Raw genomic sequence first — 16,687 nt, 5'->3', positions numbered from 1 at the left:
GCTCTGGGAGCGTTGGGGTACCCATGTGCGACGTGACGGCTGCCCCCGGGGTCTTCTCCCTCGAGCCGTGGCAGCGTGGGGTGCCGGTGGCTGGCGGGGGATGGCTGGCGCTCTCTGCTGGAGCCTGTCCCGCAGTGCTGGCTCTGCCCGGAGCCCAGGCGAGTTGTGGGGCTCCCCCGGGCCGTGCTCTGCTGGAAGCCACGGTCCTTTCCTGTCCCCCCTTGTTTTCCCTTGTCTGGGGGCTCTCGGGGGCCCCACAAATCCTGACCCCCTCAATCGGGTGTTGCTGCAGGAGCCCCAGAAGCATCTGCAGGTGCTGGGGACAAACCGGACCAGGGCGGTGGGAGCACGAACCTCGCTGTGTCCCCTGGGAGCGCGGTGCTGGTGTGGTGGCTGCGGGAGGGCCCCTTCCCAGCGCTCCCAGTGTGTCCATCCTCAAGCGTGCCAGTTTGGGGCTCGGATGGCTGTGGGGAGGGGAGAGGAGTGCTGTTGGGGCAGTGGTGCCTCATTTCTGTTTGGCTTGTTCTTTATGAGCTGGGGCAAGCCTATTTGTGAGGCTTCTGCCATGGGGAGAGGCTCTTCTCTCCTCTCCCTGCCCCTGAGTTCTTCCTAATTCCTTCCTAATTCCATTTTTCCCCCTTTGCTTACCTTAGCACTCACACCGCTGCGCTTCCTCTCCGCCTTTGCCTCTGTTAAGGATGACAGCCCGGCTAGAAGAGCGATAATCCCCTGCATTAAGAGCGTGTGCAGGCTGTGGTGAGTGAAGAGTGGGAAATGCAGGAGCATGTCCCTGGTTTGGAGGTGCCGTTTTCCCCTGGGGCGAAGCCACCCCAGCTTTTTGCCCTGCAACATCTCCAAAATTACCTTGGTGGGTGTGGCAGCCATCACAGGCTGCCCTTTGCGTTGCAGCCTTTCCGCTTTCACACTGTTAACCACAGCCACCCCCTTTCTCACAAGGGACAGGGCAATATTTACCCGACAGGGCCTCAAAGCTGTTTAAAGGAAGGGAAAATGGCTTTGAGGGGTGTTTGTCACCGGTATGATGGGGTGGGGGGAAGAGGTCGTGGTCTCAAATGGGGGCTGTTGTGGAAATAGGGTCTGCTCTGAGCACGGCAACAGCCGGCGTAGGTGGCTTGTGCCCAGCAGCCTGCGCTAGCAACACCTGTGCCTCGGTTTAGCTCGCGTTTCCCCCACCCGACCTTCTTTTTCTGCCTCCTCCCATCATGGGGCTCCTGCCAGTCTTCCCCACAGTTCAACCTGGACTGGTCTGTCTAGAGCAACCAGTATGGCTGAGCATCCAGCTTCCCTGCGCTGCTCAATCCCTGCTGCTGTTCGAAGGAGTCCTGCTCAGCAGATGGGGTTTGCTGTTCCCAGCTGCAGAATTAAAGCAGTAGCCTAATGAGGTTGCGGGTGTAAAGGTTGCAGCATCATCTGCTCTCTTGAGGAGCTTTTCTCTTGTCACTTTGTGTCTGTGTGGTCAGGTTGGATGCTGAAAGCCTCGCCAAAACCTCAAAGCAAGGGTTTGTTGCTGGTAGAGAAGCTGTGGCCCCTCCTGCACTCGCTTCTCCCATAGAAAATGCTCTGACAAACCTCCCCGGGGTTTTCCCTACCTGCTCCGGACGGGCAGCGCACGGGGATGCCGAGGTCGGGTGTGTGCAGAGCAGAGCCCAGTGGGGACAGTCCCCGCTCAGGTCCCACCGCCCCAGGCGTGGTGGGGGTTGCAATCCAGCCCCCGCCGTGTGCTCCCCTCATGAGTCTGGGGTGGTTTTGCTCTCCAAAGAAACCCCTTTCTCCTAAATGGGGATAAACACCTAATTGTTGGATGCTTCAGTAGGTCCAGAGGCACCTGATTCCTCTTCTGACAGTCTGGCTTTTGCCTCACTGGGGTCGGATGATCCGTGTGGGGGGTTTCTGAGCCCGTGTGCAGAGACAGATGAGCAAAGAAACCAGTAAAAATGCCATCTCATGCCTTTACCGCGATATTTTCTGTAACTTTGTGTTGTTTTCTACCATTCCTGCCCTCTAATTAGTCTGGTCCCATCCTGGTTTCCAAAGGGAGAAGCTGACTGTCTCTTGGAAGTGACTTCAAAAGAAGGACTGAGGGAAAACCGGAGAGATTCTGTGAACTGTTTGGAACATTCTCCATCCTCTCCCCTTGAAGGGCTCATTTCTTTGGAAACCCCATGTTTCCAAAGAGCCTCCCAGGATTTTTGGCACCGGCCGAAATCCATGTGTGGGGTTTCCGAGGGCAGCGAAGTCTGGAACTGCCTATTTGCAGAAGCACAGGTTTTGGGTTTTTTGGGCTTTTATCATTAAAGGTGCCTTGTTTTGGAAGATTTCGTTTGGTTCCTTAGAAGAATATGGCTTGACTTTGAATAGAAAAGGTTTCTTGATGCTATCAGGTGTTACTTCGCTTGATGTGAGCTCACTTTCCCTGGCTTAATTCAGCAGAAGCGACGTAAAGTTTCATTTTCAGGCTGGCCAGCGCAGTGAACAGGCTCTTTCGCAACCTTGTTCCGCTCGACGAGCGTTCAGAGGCTCGTGCTTCTCCCTGCACACCTCGAGCTTGGAGAGGAGCTTGCAAAGCTGGGCTGGAGGAGAAATCCTCGGGAAAAACTGGACTTGCTGACTGCTGGCTTGCCACCGTTCGAGCAAGAGGCATCACTGGTGGTCCTCTCGCCTCTCCCGCTATGGCTGGGGAAATTATTTATGCTGACCTGGATATCAGTCCCGGGAAACAGGGCAGGAAACTGGATTCGCTTCCTCAGCCTGGCAGTAAGTGCATCGTGGGTTTGGGGGGTCTTTTCTGGGGGGGCTGTGCTTGTGTTGGGAGACTCGCACCCTCCGGGTGGTGCAGGGAGGGGAAGTGGCCCATGGCTGCGGTGGTGTGATAAGGGATCCCGTCTGCGGTTTGGGATCCCTTTGGTAGTTTTGAAATGGCCGTAGGGTTTCTTTGATACGATGTCACCACTTCACTCTGTGCCCAGAGACCTACCGTGGCTCAATTCAATGGGATTCCTCCACCATGGAAACCAAGCGGGCTCGTGTTAACGCTTGCTGCCATGGGGTTAAATACCAGGGCTGCTTTTCGGCCTCCAGCTGCCCTTGGGGACGGCGTTACCCCCCTTTCCACCTCCCTCATCCCTCCTTGTGTGGCTGCTTTGGCTGCAGCCCTGCCAGGATCAAGCCTTAGTTTTGCCACGATCAGTTTTGGAGCCGTAGCTGCCCCCAGCTTGGCCGCGGTCCTTGCGCAGAGAGGCTGAACTCAGAGAACTAAACCCCTGAAGCTTGTGAGGCAGGGCTCAGCCGCTGCACCAAGTGCAGTTTCAGGGGCTGGTTCCTAAAACCCATCTGAAGGGGCTGTGTTTATCCTGGTGTGATGGAAAAAGAAATCCCCCAGCACCCAGCCAGCAAAGGCTCCAAACCTGCGTGAATTCAGCTGCTTTTAGGAGACCTGCGATGCTTAAAGGGCAGCTGGTGCCTTTAGGTGGCCTGATCCGAGTCTCGATAAACCTGGTGCGTCTTTCCTGCACTTGTAATGGTGTTTTGCCCCCACCCCTGTCTCGTTTCCTTCCTCTGCTGCCTTGCTCTGGTGCTTCACGCTCTTTTCCCGCTTATAATATGCGTGAAATTCCCAACTCTTGGAGTTTGGACACCTGGATAAAGGCAACCAACCTCATCACGAGCGACTTCGCCGCACCAGCGGGATGATTGTGAAATGGAGGAGGGTGGCAGCAGTGAAACGCAGACGACTGACCAAAGCTTTTGAACAGCCAGATGGCTGCCGGTCTCTGAGCTGCTCTGGAGAGCAAACAGACGAAATGTGTGCTGCAGATCCGGCTCGCTGGATGCGGGTTTGGGCAGTGTTTTTTCTCCAGAAACTCTTTCCCTTGCAGCATCAGGGTGTCCTCAGTGGCACCGAACTGCTCTCTGGGCCAGCTGGAGCGGGATCCTCCTCCTCGGAGTGGCTGTGGTAGTGGTGGGATACTTGTGTGAGTAGTTCCGCTTGCTGGCGCGGGGGTGACCAAAGGGCCCTCCAAAGAGCAGGGAGCAGGTCCCGGCTCCGGCGGTGCCGGCCCAGATTTTTGTGTAGGAGTCAAATGTGCTTTTTGTGATCTGCGTTGGCTGACACACATCAGTGCGGGGTGCGGGGAAGTGGGGTGGATGAGCCCTGACTCTTTTGGTCGGCCAGCGAGGGGAAACCACTGGAAACTTCTCAGCTGTGGCTTGGGTGAGGGCTTGGTACGCGATGGCTGAGCTCAGGGACGCACGGAGCCCTGCCAAAATGAGTCTTGTGCCTGGCAGGATGTTGCTGGTGGCATCTGATGCTGCCCTGACCCACAGCGCCCCCAAAACCCACCAAACAGGTGGAAGGGAGACTCAGATGTCTGATGGGGAGGGGAAATCCTCCAAAGGTGGGGAGATCCACTAGATCCTGCACTGGGGAGGGACTCGGGTGTGGTTTTGATCTGTGGGGGGGGATCTGCCAAGGTTTTGGCACGGGGGTACGGAGGAAGGAGCGAAGGGGTCTGGCTCGAGCAGGTGATGCTCTGGGATGTGGGAGCAACTTCGGGTGCAAGCTGGGGTGTGGTGGCTTTGTCGGGAGCTGCTGTCCCTGTCGCAGGGTGGGTCTGGGGCCAGCAGCGATCTGGGGCTGATGCTTTGAACCTGTGTGGGCCCAGTACTGGAGAGACCCCAGAATAAATCTGCTGGGAGCAGTTCCTGTGCGCTGCATGTGTGTGTGGGCACGCTGTGCCGCAAGGGCTGGTCAGGAGGTGGTGAAGAGCCCCTCACCCTTGTGTCAGGCCCCTCTGAGCTGCACAGCGAAGGCTGGAATGGCTTCTTTTGCAGGAAAGGCCACTTTCCTAGTGGTCAGAAGATCCAGGGCTTTTTGCAGCTGCCCCTTTGATGCCTCCATATCTCGTGTGCCATCTCACACAGGGGGTGGAGGGAGTTCGAAGTCCCTCTTCCCTGCTCCGTCCTTCCCTTGCAGTTCTCCGCCAGCAGTTGGGGAGCCCAGGCAGCTGCAAGAACGAGAGCAGGAGCGTAGGGGATGGCACCACCACCCTGGAGAACGTCACTGTCCTCTTGAACCTGAGGAAAGGTCTCTGCTTGCCAAAACTGCAAGGTAACTGCCCAGCCATGATGCATGTCAGCCCCCTTGGCTTCCCCAAAAACTGGCAGCACCCCTAAACTGGAGAGCCAAGTGAAGGTCAGGGCATCCCCACGCTCCTGGGGAGCCAACAGGACTTACACGCTTGTCCTTCGGATGTGCAGGGGACGAGGTGGCTTCTGGGTGGCTTGAACGTGGCACCGACTGTCTTTCAGAGGGTGAGGGGTGCAAGCTCTGCCCCACGGGCTGGACGCTGCGTGGGACCAAGTGCTACTGGGTTTCCAGTGAGATCAGCTCTTGGAGCGAGAGCCGGCAGGACTGCGTGAATCAGAGAGCCGAGCTGCTGATGCTGTGGGGGCAGGATGAGCTGGTGAAGGGGCCGATGGCATCGGGGATGCGGGATGGGTGCCAGGGCTGCGGCCGAGGGGCTGCTGGCACCTGGGGGAAAGGGTTAAGGGCTTGCCGGTGCCTTTGCCAGTGTCGGGGAGCGCGCGGGGATGGGCTGGAGCCTGGTTTTGGGACGGCACGCTGGCATCAGCACCTGCCCTCTCCCTGATCCAGGATTTCATAAAGGAAATGGTGCGGAAACCCAGCAGCTACTTCTGGATCGGCCTCTCCGTCCGTTCCACCAGGGAGGGCTGGACCTGGCTGAATGGCTCCCGCCTGGACCGGAGCCGGTGAGCGCTTCGGGCAGGGACGGGTGTCGAGGTGGGCGCCTCCACCAGCACCCAAGGGTCCCTCGCGCTGTGACACGGGCTCCCTTCTGCACCCACAGGTTCCAGCTGAGCCCCAGGAATGAAGGAAGCTGCGGGGCGGTCAGGGAGAGCACGATCGTCTTTGACACCTGCAGCTCAGGATTGCAGTGGATCTGCCAGAAAGAAGCCACCCAGCTCTGAGCTGGGGTGGGGGGTCAGGGCATCACCCCCCTGCTCCTTTCCCCGTTCTTTTTTAATGTGCCAATATTGGGGTGCGGAGCTGCCCCTCATTTGCATGCTAATTTGTATACAGTGAGGGAGCGGGAGGGATTTGGGGTCAGGACAAGCCATGGGGAGAAACTACCAGCAGTGAAGACATGGGTCAAAACCACTGAAATCCTCTATTACACCCAAAACCTGACCATGAGCTGATGGTCAGAGGAGAAAAAAGAATCGTTGCGGGGTGAAAAACAATTCGTATGACTCTTGAGTTCCTCCAGCAGCTTCATCGAGCCCGTTTATGGCGAGGTTTTAACGAAGCAGAGGTGCGGCTGGGGCCGTGCATGTGAAAACCGCCCCGTAGGAGGTGGTGCTGGGGAAAGGGGTGAGAAGTCTTTCTAAAAAATAATTAAAAATAACAATTTTTTTAAAAATCCGCTTCTGGGGTGGGGAGGGGGGAACTGGGGGAGGAAGTAGAAATCAGCTGGATGAAAATGCTAAATTTAGAACAGCTTTGTTGATGCCAAGATGAGCTGAGCTCTTGCTGGGGAAAGAACCCTGGAAGAAGGGTGGAAAAAAGGATTTAACGTAAAACTGGGCTAATTTGGGCAACTGGCAGCCAAAGCTGGTAAATGGCTTTGGAGGAATGGGACAGAGCACAGGGTGAGCGTGGAAAAGGTCACCCAGACGTGGCAATAAAGGTGCGCTAGCTTTTATTAGTAGTAGTATTAAGTATTATTATTATTATTATTATTAGTGCAGCTTTGGGGTGGGCTCAAAGGGATGGGGTCTTGGGCAGGTTCGGGCGGTGGCCCTGCCTTCTGTGTGACAGCAACCGAACCAAATCCCACCCAGGGAAGTGAGAACCACCCCCGGTGGGGCTGTAAACCACCAAAAAGTGCCTGTAACGGGAATAGTTCATCCCCCAAAAAGGTCAAAAATTGGGACTAGCTCCTCTGCCCCAGTACTGGCTGCCTGATGGATGTGGGGCCTCAGCCCCATATGCACCCCTAGGCCCAACGTGGGCCCCTCAGGAGTGAGGGGCCGGGGGGATCTGGGGGGGGCTTTGCCTCGGGGTGCGTTGAGGAGGGTCGGGGCGACCCCGAAGGGCTTCGTGTCCCGTCCCCCCCGCACCCCGGAATACCCTTGGCTGAGTTTCCCATAATGCACCGCGCTCGCCTCCCTGACTACAACTCCCGTCAGCCCCCGCGCGGAGGACTCAGTTTCCCGGCGTCCTCTGGGACCGGGAGCGGCGCAGTGCGCATGCGCCACGGCGGGGAGGCGGAGGCGGGCCCTCCGCCATCTTGTCCCGGTCCCTGAGCAGTGTGAGCAATGGGGGGGGGGCGGGGGGGGGGGGGGATGTCCTTTGGCTCTTAAAGGGGGCACGGCCCGGGGTGGGGCCACCTCGGGTTGCGATGGAGCGCGGTCCGGCGGAGGAGGTTCGCCGGCGGGCGGGTTGGTGGCGGCGGGGGTGGCGGCAGCGCGCCGGCAGCGCGCCGGAGCCTCGGCCCTTCTCTTCCCGTTGGTTTTTCCTTCCCAGCCGCAGGGCCCGCTTTAAGGCCCAGCGGTGGGAACGGGGCCGCCGTGGGGGGGGGGGGGAAGCCGTGAGGGGCGGGGGGGGGGGGGCCTCGGGGGAGAAATGGCGGGAAGGCGGGAGGCGGGGATAGGGAGAAGGCGGGGTTTGCGGGGCGGGGCTTTGCGGACGAGGGGAGGAGCCACGCGTGAGGGCGGGGTTGTTGATGGGGCGGGGCCAAGAGGGGGCGGGGCTGTGGCGGGTGGGCGGGACCAAGAGGAGGGTGTGGTGCACAGTAGGGGCTTGGAGGGGTGGAGCCATGGCGTGGGGGCGGGGCTGGAGGGGGAGGCGGGGCTTCAGCAGGGTTTTGGGGGACAGTATGGCCTCCCCCCTCCCTTACCCAGGCCCACCCAGCCTGTGTCCACCCTGCCCCCCCCCATGGGAGCCACCCCCATACCCCTGTCTGTCCCCCCCAAGTACCCTATCACCGCCCCCCGAGAGTCAGCCCACCCCCATGGAGTCAGACCACCCCCCTGTACCCCATTCCCTGTCCCTCCTCACACCCCCCCCCCAGCACCCTCCCATGCTGGTGCCCCCCCCATGTCCTCCTTGCCCCTCCCCAGCCCCCTCCCCATGGAACTGGGCTGTCCCCATGTGTGCTTCCTCCCAGCCCTGTGTCCCCCCCCAGCACCCCAATGACCCCCCCAAGACCCCTCCATGGAGCCAGGCCACCCCCATGTCCCCCCAGACCCCCCTCCAGAGCTAGGCCACCTGACACCCCCGCCCAGACCACCCCATGGAGCCAGGCTGCCCCTAAATCCCCCTCCCATGCCTCTGTGTCCCTCCCCCAACCATCCCCATGTTCCCCCCCCACCCCCGCCAGGTCCCCCCCATGGAGCCGGGCCGCCCCGGCCGGCAGCGGGCCCCCGACTGCATCCGACGACAGAAGCGCCGGGAGCTGGATGCCCGCCGCAGCAAGTGCCGCATCCGCATCGGGGGGCACCTGGAACGCTGGTGTCGCCTCAAGGAGCAGCTCGGCTTCGCCCTGCACTCCCAGTTGGCCCAGTTCCTCCTCGACAGGTCGGTGCCGGGGGAAGGGGGGGGTCCGCAAAACCCTTAAAACCCCTCGGAATGGGGAAAAGAAAAGGTTTAAGTTCCCTCTCCCTCTTCCCGCCACAGGTACAGCTCCCACAGCTGCGTCTGGAGCCCGGGTAGGTGCCTCCCAGCCCAATTCCACCTTAGCATTGATTTTTTTTTTTTTTGGACCCAAAAGAGGTTTATGGTGGAAGAGAGAAGATTCCCGTTGCGTCGAGCACTTGGGGGCTGGAGATTCGCACACCCCCACCGAGCAGGAGGCGAATCGCTCCCCGGGTTTGGCTGCCTTGGGGCCATTGGCATCCCCAGCTCTTATTTTTGGGGCTATTTGGGGTTTTGGGGATTGCTAAAAAAGGGGTGCTTTTCATATAATGGAACCATCAGAGCTTGAATGACATGGTGGGGAAGGTGGAGGGAGACCCACCTGCCCCACGTTGGTTTTACATGATGGAGAACAACCAAAAAGCCAGACTTTGGAGCCGGTTTTCACTGATTAGTCTGTTTTTTTGTGCCTTCACCAGGCGAGCCGGAGCCCAACCTTCTCCATGCCGATGCCCTGCAGCGCCTGGTCGTCCTGTCCCACGGTCACGGCCAAGAGTGCGGTTTCGTCCCCGACGTGAAGCCCCCAGCCCCGGGCAGCACGTCCCAGCTGGTGTGGGAGTGCATGGCCGGGCACAGCTTCTCCTGGGGTGTCCCTGGGGCAGCGGGGGACCGTACCCCCACAACCGGCCACCATGGAGAGGAACAACGGGGGGACTCGGGGCGCAGCTCCCCACCGGCCGCCAGCCGCCGGCGCTCGCTCCGGAGAACAGGTCTGGTCACCGAGTCCGGCTCCGGGAAGGGTGAAACCGAAGCGGAGGGAGCAGCTCAGTCGCCTGTCGGTGCCGGGGACCAGAGGGAAGAGCCAGGAGCTGATGGTGATGATGGTGATGATGACAACGCAGGTGAGCTCCTCTGTATCCCCTTCTCCATCCCCATTTCTCCGTTGGCCTCTGGATTGCCCATCTTCCGCCCTTCTCCCAGTCCCAGGGGCACATCAGCCACCTTCCCACCGGCATCAGGTGTTGCCCCAAACCCCGTTGCCTCCCTATTCCACCATATTTGACAGCACCGTCCTGTAAAACAAATCCCTGGGCTTTTGCTGGAAAAACGGGCAGAGCAGTCTCCCACTGGGCTTGTTCCTACCACAAAATAATCCCGTATCTTCTCTGTCCTTTCCTTGCCCTGGAAAAGCAGAGCTGGGGGACCTCAGGTTCATTACAGGCGTTGAGCAGACCTCGCTGAGCCCACGCAGACGCAGCTCTCGGCAGTTTCCGAGAGTCGCAGCCCTTGTCGTTTATCCAGACTGGAAACCGGGGGGGGAAAATCCATTTTTCCCCCTGTAGTAGCTACTTGAGAAGAAGTTGAGCTTCTTCCAGTAGAGTATTTTGGAGTAACTTGGCCTTCATTTCTTCCGCTCTGCGGGGTGGCACCATGCAAGTCCCTTCCAACACCTGCAGGCTTCCCCACCCTGCTCCCAGCTCCACTCCCCATCCTCCTCCTCCCTCCCCTGCCTCTCCCAACATCATGGCTCAACCAGCCCCTCTTCAACTTCCCACAACTCCTGTTGCCTCCTTGCAGCTCCCCGAGTGCCGACGGAGATGGGGACCATGGCAGAAGGTCACGGGAGGTGAGTCTTCCCCGAGTCTGTAACTGGGCTCTCTGGAGCTGAAGGTCAAGTTTGGACCCGCCCATCTCATCCCTTGAGATCTCCAACGGGCAGCCGCTGTTTTAAGGAAGACTTTCCACGGGAAAACCCGTTGCGGCAGAGCTGACTTTGACCGTTGCGTTCCTGCAGCACGCCCATCCCGGAGGAGAAAGCGGAGCTGGGGGCTGAGCCCCAAGAAGGAGAGGAGGAAGAGGAGGACGAGGACTTTGCCGAGGAGGATGACCTCACTTACACTGACGATCTGCGCGATGAGAACTACCACCCATCTCTGGACAGGTGAAGAGTGCTTAGAGCTGCTGGGAAGGGGCCCTTGGCCTGGGACCACGTGAGAGCCAGTCCCCAGGCTCCCAGTCATGCCGTCCCAGTCCACACTGGGAGGGTTTCAAACCTTACATCTCTGCCACCCTATGACGTCCTTATATCACCTAAATAAGGTGCTTCTGCGCTCAAAAAGGCACGGTCTTTTGGGGAGACACATTCTTTTGCTGTATCTCTCCCTGGGTGAGGGTGTTTACCACGCCCTACCCATGCCCAACCCATGCCCAACCCATGCCCAACCCACGCCCAACCCATGCCCAACCCACGCCCTACCCACGCCCTACCCACGCCCTACCCACGCCCAACCCACGCCCTACCCTTGCCCTACCTATGCCCAACCCACACCCAACCCATGCCCAACCCATACCCAACCCCTGCCCAACCCACGCCCTACTCATGCCCTACCCTTGCCCTACCCACACCCAACCCACGCCCTACCCACGCCCTACCCATGCCCAACCCACGCCCTACCCTTGCCCTACCTATGCCCAACCCACACCCAACCCATGCCCAACCCATACCCAACCCCTGCCCAACCCACGCCCTACTCATGCCCTACCCTTGCCCTACCCACGCCCAACCCACGCCCAACCCACACCCAACCCCATCCAACCACCTAAAACGTCTTTCCTATCCCACGTCTGTCTTCTTCCCCAGTGACTCGGAGCAACAGCGGCGACAAAGCCAGACCAAAGCCCGTAAGAAACCCATAAAGGAGGAGCCGCCCCCGAATGAGCCGAGCCTGACCAGCTCCAGCCCGTCAGGGGAGAAGGTTGGACGAGTCAGGTGAGTCGTGATGGCCGCGGTGACGCTGGGGACGGGCGTCGGGGGTCCTTGTCTTGGGGAATCCATCTCGCCGTGGCGAGAGCGTGTTGGAGATGCTGAGAAACCAGATGGAAACCATCCAGCCCAACAATAAATGATGTTCAAGCCCTGAGCTCTGGGCAGGGCAAGAGCCGCACGTCCCCAAGGCGGTTTAATCCTCGCGGTGCCGTCGTCCGCGGGGCAGAGCTTGCGTTGCTTGGCCTTGTTGCGTGTTAGAGCTTGCAAAGGGGTTGTGTGGGGGAGGTCTGGGACGCCGGTCTCGCTGCAGGGTGAGGCTTAACAAGTCTCCATTTCATCCACCGCGTCTCTCGTGGAGCTGGTCGTGGGTGCTCAGGGAGCAAGGACGTGCTGCTGGGGCAGAGGTTGTCCCCAGAGGGGAATGAAGACCCCTTCAACCACCACCGTGGTGGGCGTTGAAGCCTCTGAGCAGAGCTGGAGGTTGCAGCAGCAAAAAATCCCTACGTGCCACCCCTCCACCCCCTGCATAAGCACAGAGACTGCTGTCTCCACCTATAGATACGGGCCTTCTCCAGCAGCCAGAGCAGCCCTATAGGGCCCAGCTATATTGTCCTCAAGCCCACGGGGAGATGTGTGTAGCGACGGCAGCGCTGCCAACCCCAAGTGTTGGTCAAGGGGCAGCTTGATAACGACCACGATGATTTAATTTGCAAGCACTCTTTACCACAGCCTGTTTGAGGCTGAGGGTTAGGTTTTAATCTTTCCCTCCCCGGCCGCGTGGACTCAAAATTCACTTTTCTGTCCTAAACAAGCTCAAACCATCACTCATTTGCCGGGTCTTTATGCAAGAGGGTTAAATAGAGGTTGGTCTCGATGCTGAGACAAGAGGATGGGCCACGCGTTGCCTCTTGGGTCTGACACACAAGGAGAACGTCACCTTGCTGGATCTTCTTCCATTTTTGATACGACGAGGGCGTTAAAAGCCCCCTTTTTCGCTGGCGTTAGCCGGAGTGACCACGTGACGTCGCCTCGTCACGCGTCTTGCCTTCGTGTGTCCTACGAAGGACGGGACCCGCAGCGAAACGCGACCCCCGAAACTCACCCCGTAAGTATCGTGCGGCTCCGTTAAGGCTTTTCTTGATCTGTTTTTTTTTTTTTTACTTTGACACGGTGTTGCCGCTTCTTTTTGGTGCTAAACACCCTTCCCGTCTCCTTCCAGCTCTGAAACGGCCTCGCAGCTCACTGGAAGAGCAAACACCCTCCCAGGGACCCAAAATACGATGGTAAATATGGCATTGGCTTTTCTCTCCCTGCCCACCGCTGGTCACGTTGCACCGGGGGGGAACTAGGCTTAAAATTCAACTTGGGGGCGGAAAGGTTTGGGTTAGGTCTAGGTAGTCCTTGTTAAAACCAAAAGTGAATTAAAAGAGGGATTTTTTTTTCACATCCCTCTGGCATTTTTTGGGTCCTGCGCACTTTCCATTCAAAATCCTGGTGTCCAAACCTCCAAAAGTGCCTAAAGACGCACCTAAGGACCGGCGGCGATTTGCAGAAGTGGCTGATGAAAGCTTTTAACCCCCCTCTCCAAAGCCCTGCCTAAACTTTAAGTCGGTGCTGCCCTTTTTAAGGCCGAGCTTGGTTACAGAGACCGTATTTACAAGCGTTTGATTAATTTCCCACCCCCCCCTTTTGTTGCAGCAACTGGAAGAATGGAGATAAAAGACTGTTTTATGAGCAAAAACGAGAGGCTCCAGACTTCGGCGTGTTCGTGCTCTTCTTGCTTCCTGAAGGTAACGCCATCGTGACCTAATAAAACATTATTAAAGAGATTGTGGACAAAGATGCCCAGCCCCCTCTTTTTATTCCATGCTGAGGATGTGGTCTGGCATCGTCGTCTATTAACGATCTCTTTATTTCTCCTCCCCACAAAAACATGTTGGTTTGGTTTTTTTTTAACATATCTTTCTTTAATTTCAGGATGTCAGCCCAAAATAGCTGCTGTTTCCATGGCGCTGCCGATAAATTATAGATCAAACGAGGCTGGCGGAAGGTTGACAGCAATCTGAAATGTCCTGGGACGTACCTAAAACCATGTGAAAGAATTTTTGTAATGAATAATAAAGATTATCTTCCTATTTATAATGTCTGAGAGGTGCATTTGTTAACAGCGTTTCCTGCTCCGATGGGGAGAAATAGTGAATTCTCAAAATGGAAGAAATAAAAGCGAAATGGTCGCCCAGAGGATGGTTTTAGTGCAGGGTTTGCTCGGAGACCCTTCAGCCGCGAGGCTGGAGGACCTCAGCGCCTCCGCTTTGTGCTTGGGGACAAGGGGGGGGGGGGACACAAAAGCCTCACTCAAGTCCCTTTCCCGTTGCAGCTGCAAGAGGCGAGCGCGGTCGGGCGACGAGGACGTGGCCCAGATCGGCCCAAAGAGGATCAGGTACCTGGGGCCGGTGGGGAGGGGGAAGCTGCCACGCCATTTCCCAGCCCCTTGCGAAGACGAGGCGGCTTCCTTCCCTTAAATTAAGCTTTTGATGGGTGGGTAAGGGGGAAGATGGGTGGGGAGGACCTAGTCGGGTGCCAAATCCAAAAGCTACACCTTTTTTGGCGCTCCTCCCTGCTCATCCTCACCGAGGATGGGGTTTTTTTCTCTCTACTCTCTCTCCTGCAGGAAGGCGGCAAAGCGTGAGATCCTCCTGTGCGACTTCGAAGGCTGCGGCAAGATCTTCTCCAACCGCCAGTACCTGAACGTGAGGGCTGGGAGCAACCGTGGTGCTTAAATCCACCTCTCGTGCCCCGGGAGGTGCAGCCGAGCTGGGCACGAGCCTCTCTCCCGCTCCCGGTCCCTTCTGGGGTCACCAGGAGCTTTGGTGACCCATTTGATGGTCAGGTTTTGCCTGTCCAAGCTCCATTTTGGGCATCTTGGCTCTTGTCCTGGGGGTTGGGCAACCGGAATTGCCCCTGGCTTTCCAAAGCTGGATAACAGAGAGGGGCCGTGGTGGCCCCGTGTGTTCAGCACCAGCTTGGCATGGCCGAGGTCACTTGATGTCCCACCAAGGGATTTTGCTTCAGGGAGCGAAACAGGGCGGGGAGGTTGTTGCTGGAAGGTGCCCTTGGGTGTCCTCCGAGTGCAGCGTCTCAGCGATGAGCTCCTCTCTTCTTAACCCACCCCACCCCTTTTTTTTTCCTCCCCAAAACGGCAGCACCACAAGAAGTACCAGCACGTCCACCAGAAGACCTTCACCTGCTCCGAGCCCAGCTGCGGCAAGTCCTTTAACTTCAAGAAGCACCTCAAGGAGCACGAGAAGCTGCACAGCGGTGAGTCAGCCGCCTCCGTACGGGCACGTAACCCCCCCCCCATACGGGTATATATCCCCCCCCCACCCCCGTACCCTCCCCATGCTGGGCCTGCCTCTACTGGGCTACAGCTGGCCCTCCCCAGCCACATTTGCATCCCTGGGAGATGTTATTGCACCCATTTGCTTTCTGCTGCTGAGAGCTACGGTCACGCTCTCGCATATCAGCTCCAGTTCTGTGCTGAGAAAGCATCCTGCCTCCTAAAATAAAGCCTGAAACCTCCCTGGCTGCTCATCCAGGCTGGCCCAGCCCCTAATCCCTTTTTCCCCCTGCCCCACAGACAAGCGGGACTATATCTGCGAGTTCTGCGCCCGTTCCTTTCGTACCAGCAGCAACTTGATCATCCACCGGCGCATCCACACAGGGGAGAAACCTCTGCAGTAAGTACCAGTCCCACCAGCGCGACCACGGACTCTCCGCTTGGCATCAGGGTTTCTCCCCGTTGCTTTTTTTTTCTCCCCCAACCCCAATTTAGCGTCGCGGTGTGCGGGTGAGCGCGGCAGGTTTCTCGCCGTGGGTAGCCAGAGGGCTCACTGTTATTATAGATCCCTGAAGCCACGAATTTCTGCCTCTGGGGCTGGTTGCGCTCTGCTCCAGCGGCTTCAGGGCGTGGGCTTAAGTTGGAGCAGCTTAATAAGCTGGGACTTAAAGAGAGCAATGCGTTTCCTTGGCTGGAGGGTGTGCTGAAGCCCCACGGCGCCAACGCAGCGGTGCGGAGGCGCTGGCTTTGCAAAGCCCACGTAAAATTGCAGCATCAAGATGAGGCGAGGCCAGGTTTTGGGGTTTGGTTTTTTTTTTTTCCCCTCCTGCTTAATCTTTTTTTTTTTTTTCTCTTAATCTTTTACATTGAATCCCCTCCCGTTTTCTCCCAGGTGCGAGATCTGCGGCTTCACCTGCCGCCAGAAAGCCTCCCTGAACTGGCACATGAAGAAACACGACGCCGACTCCTTCTACCAGTTCTCCTGCGACATCTGCGGCAAGAAGTTTGAGAAGAAAGACAACGTCACAGCCCACAAAAGCAAAAGCCACCCCGAAGTGCTCGGCGGACCCCCCCAAGCCGAGGGGGGCCAGCGGCAGCCGGCGCCAGCGAGCTTCAGCGCGGGGACGCAGGCAGGGCCGGAGCACCCCGAGGCACCCGCGGCGTCGGCCGCGGAGCCCCTGGAGGTGCCGGAGCTTGGGGACACCGTGGTGAGCGGAGGTGACGGGGAGAAGACCCCACCTCCGATTGCAGCTGAATATCGGGGGGTTAGCGGGCAGGATTCGGGCACCCCCCGAGGCCCGGTGATGGACGGGGTTGGTTCGTAGCAGGACTCATCCTCCAGTTCTTGGCCGCAGGAGGGACCAGCGAGGACGGGAGGACCAAGGTGGGGACAAGGTGAAACGAGGCCGGACCCCCACAGCGTGGGGCAGCAGCGTGTCCAGGTGCCAAAACCCACAAGGGACGGGCAAGGAACTGGTGCTTCCCGGGGGAAATCCCAGCTTCGCCGCCAAAACTGGGCCTTCCCTTGAGCTCGCAGCAGCGTTGCCACGGGCGGAGAGCGGCTTGCCCGGCTCCCCTCGCTGCGAGGCGGGAGCGGGAGGTTGCCAAAGCCCTCGGCAGGCTCTTTAATAAACTTATTTTTGTGTAAAAGTGGGTTTCCCCGCTTGCGCCGGGCACCTCTGCGCTGAGTTTCTGTGAAAACCAGAGGTAGAAAAGCGCAATTCCCCTGTGCGCAGCCCGCCTCGACACCAAGCCCAAAGGCTGTCTATATTTAGCACAATTTATTTTTTTTTAAAAAAGGATGATTTAGGTTGGGAAGGCAACAGCAGGTGGAAGGGATTGAAGGTGGAAGGGATCAGTTTTGGCCTTGGAAATGGGTGTTATTTGAGCCAGCGATGGTTCCCCA

General features: G+C 58.2%; 2 protein-coding genes across 5 annotated transcripts; both read left to right on the top strand.

The window, feature by feature from the left end:
- The first annotated feature begins 52 nt into the window (after positions 1 to 52).
- Positions 53 to 7,179, top strand: LOC142049096 (killer cell lectin-like receptor subfamily B member 1B allele B). 2 transcript variants are annotated; one of them, XM_075076549.1, is made up of 6 exons: positions 53 to 2,775; positions 3,897 to 3,992; positions 4,994 to 5,128; positions 5,278 to 5,483; positions 5,675 to 5,790; positions 5,889 to 7,179. In XM_075076549.1, the coding sequence occupies exons 1-6, from the start codon at positions 2,691 to 2,693 to the stop codon at positions 6,007 to 6,009; spliced, it is 759 nt and encodes a 252-aa protein (XP_074932650.1). In that variant the 5' UTR covers positions 53 to 2,690; the 3' UTR covers positions 6,010 to 7,179. The 2 variants fall into 2 exon arrangements, with proteins under 2 accessions (XP_074932650.1, XP_074932651.1); XM_075076550.1 differs by having other exon boundaries at positions 5,329 to 5,483; positions 5,889 to 6,776.
- A 70-nt stretch (positions 7,180 to 7,249) lies between these two features.
- ZNF692 (zinc finger protein 692) lies at positions 7,250 to 16,431 on the top strand. Of its 3 annotated transcripts, none has more exons than XM_075076473.1 (12): positions 7,250 to 7,352; positions 8,424 to 8,620; positions 8,720 to 8,751; positions 9,157 to 9,579; positions 10,256 to 10,304; positions 10,473 to 10,619; positions 11,319 to 11,447; positions 13,822 to 13,884; positions 14,116 to 14,194; positions 14,648 to 14,762; positions 15,082 to 15,181; positions 15,674 to 16,431. In XM_075076473.1, the coding sequence occupies exons 2-12, from the start codon at positions 8,433 to 8,435 to the stop codon at positions 16,104 to 16,106; spliced, it is 1,758 nt and encodes a 585-aa protein (XP_074932574.1). In that variant the 5' UTR covers positions 7,250 to 7,352; positions 8,424 to 8,432; the 3' UTR covers positions 16,107 to 16,431. The 3 variants fall into 3 exon arrangements, with proteins under 3 accessions (XP_074932574.1, XP_074932573.1, XP_074932575.1); XM_075076472.1 differs by lacking the exon at positions 7,250 to 7,352 and adding an exon at positions 7,395 to 7,466; XM_075076474.1 differs by lacking the exon at positions 7,250 to 7,352 and adding an exon at positions 7,433 to 7,482.
- Positions 16,432 to 16,687: the final 256 nt, after the last annotated feature.

Source organism: Phalacrocorax aristotelis, chromosome 31 (genome assembly GCF_949628215.1).
Source record: "Phalacrocorax aristotelis chromosome 31, bGulAri2.1, whole genome shotgun sequence".
NCBI classification, from domain to species: Eukaryota; Metazoa; Chordata; class Aves; order Suliformes; family Phalacrocoracidae; genus Phalacrocorax; species Phalacrocorax aristotelis.
This window is presented reverse-complemented; position numbering and strand designations above follow the sequence as displayed.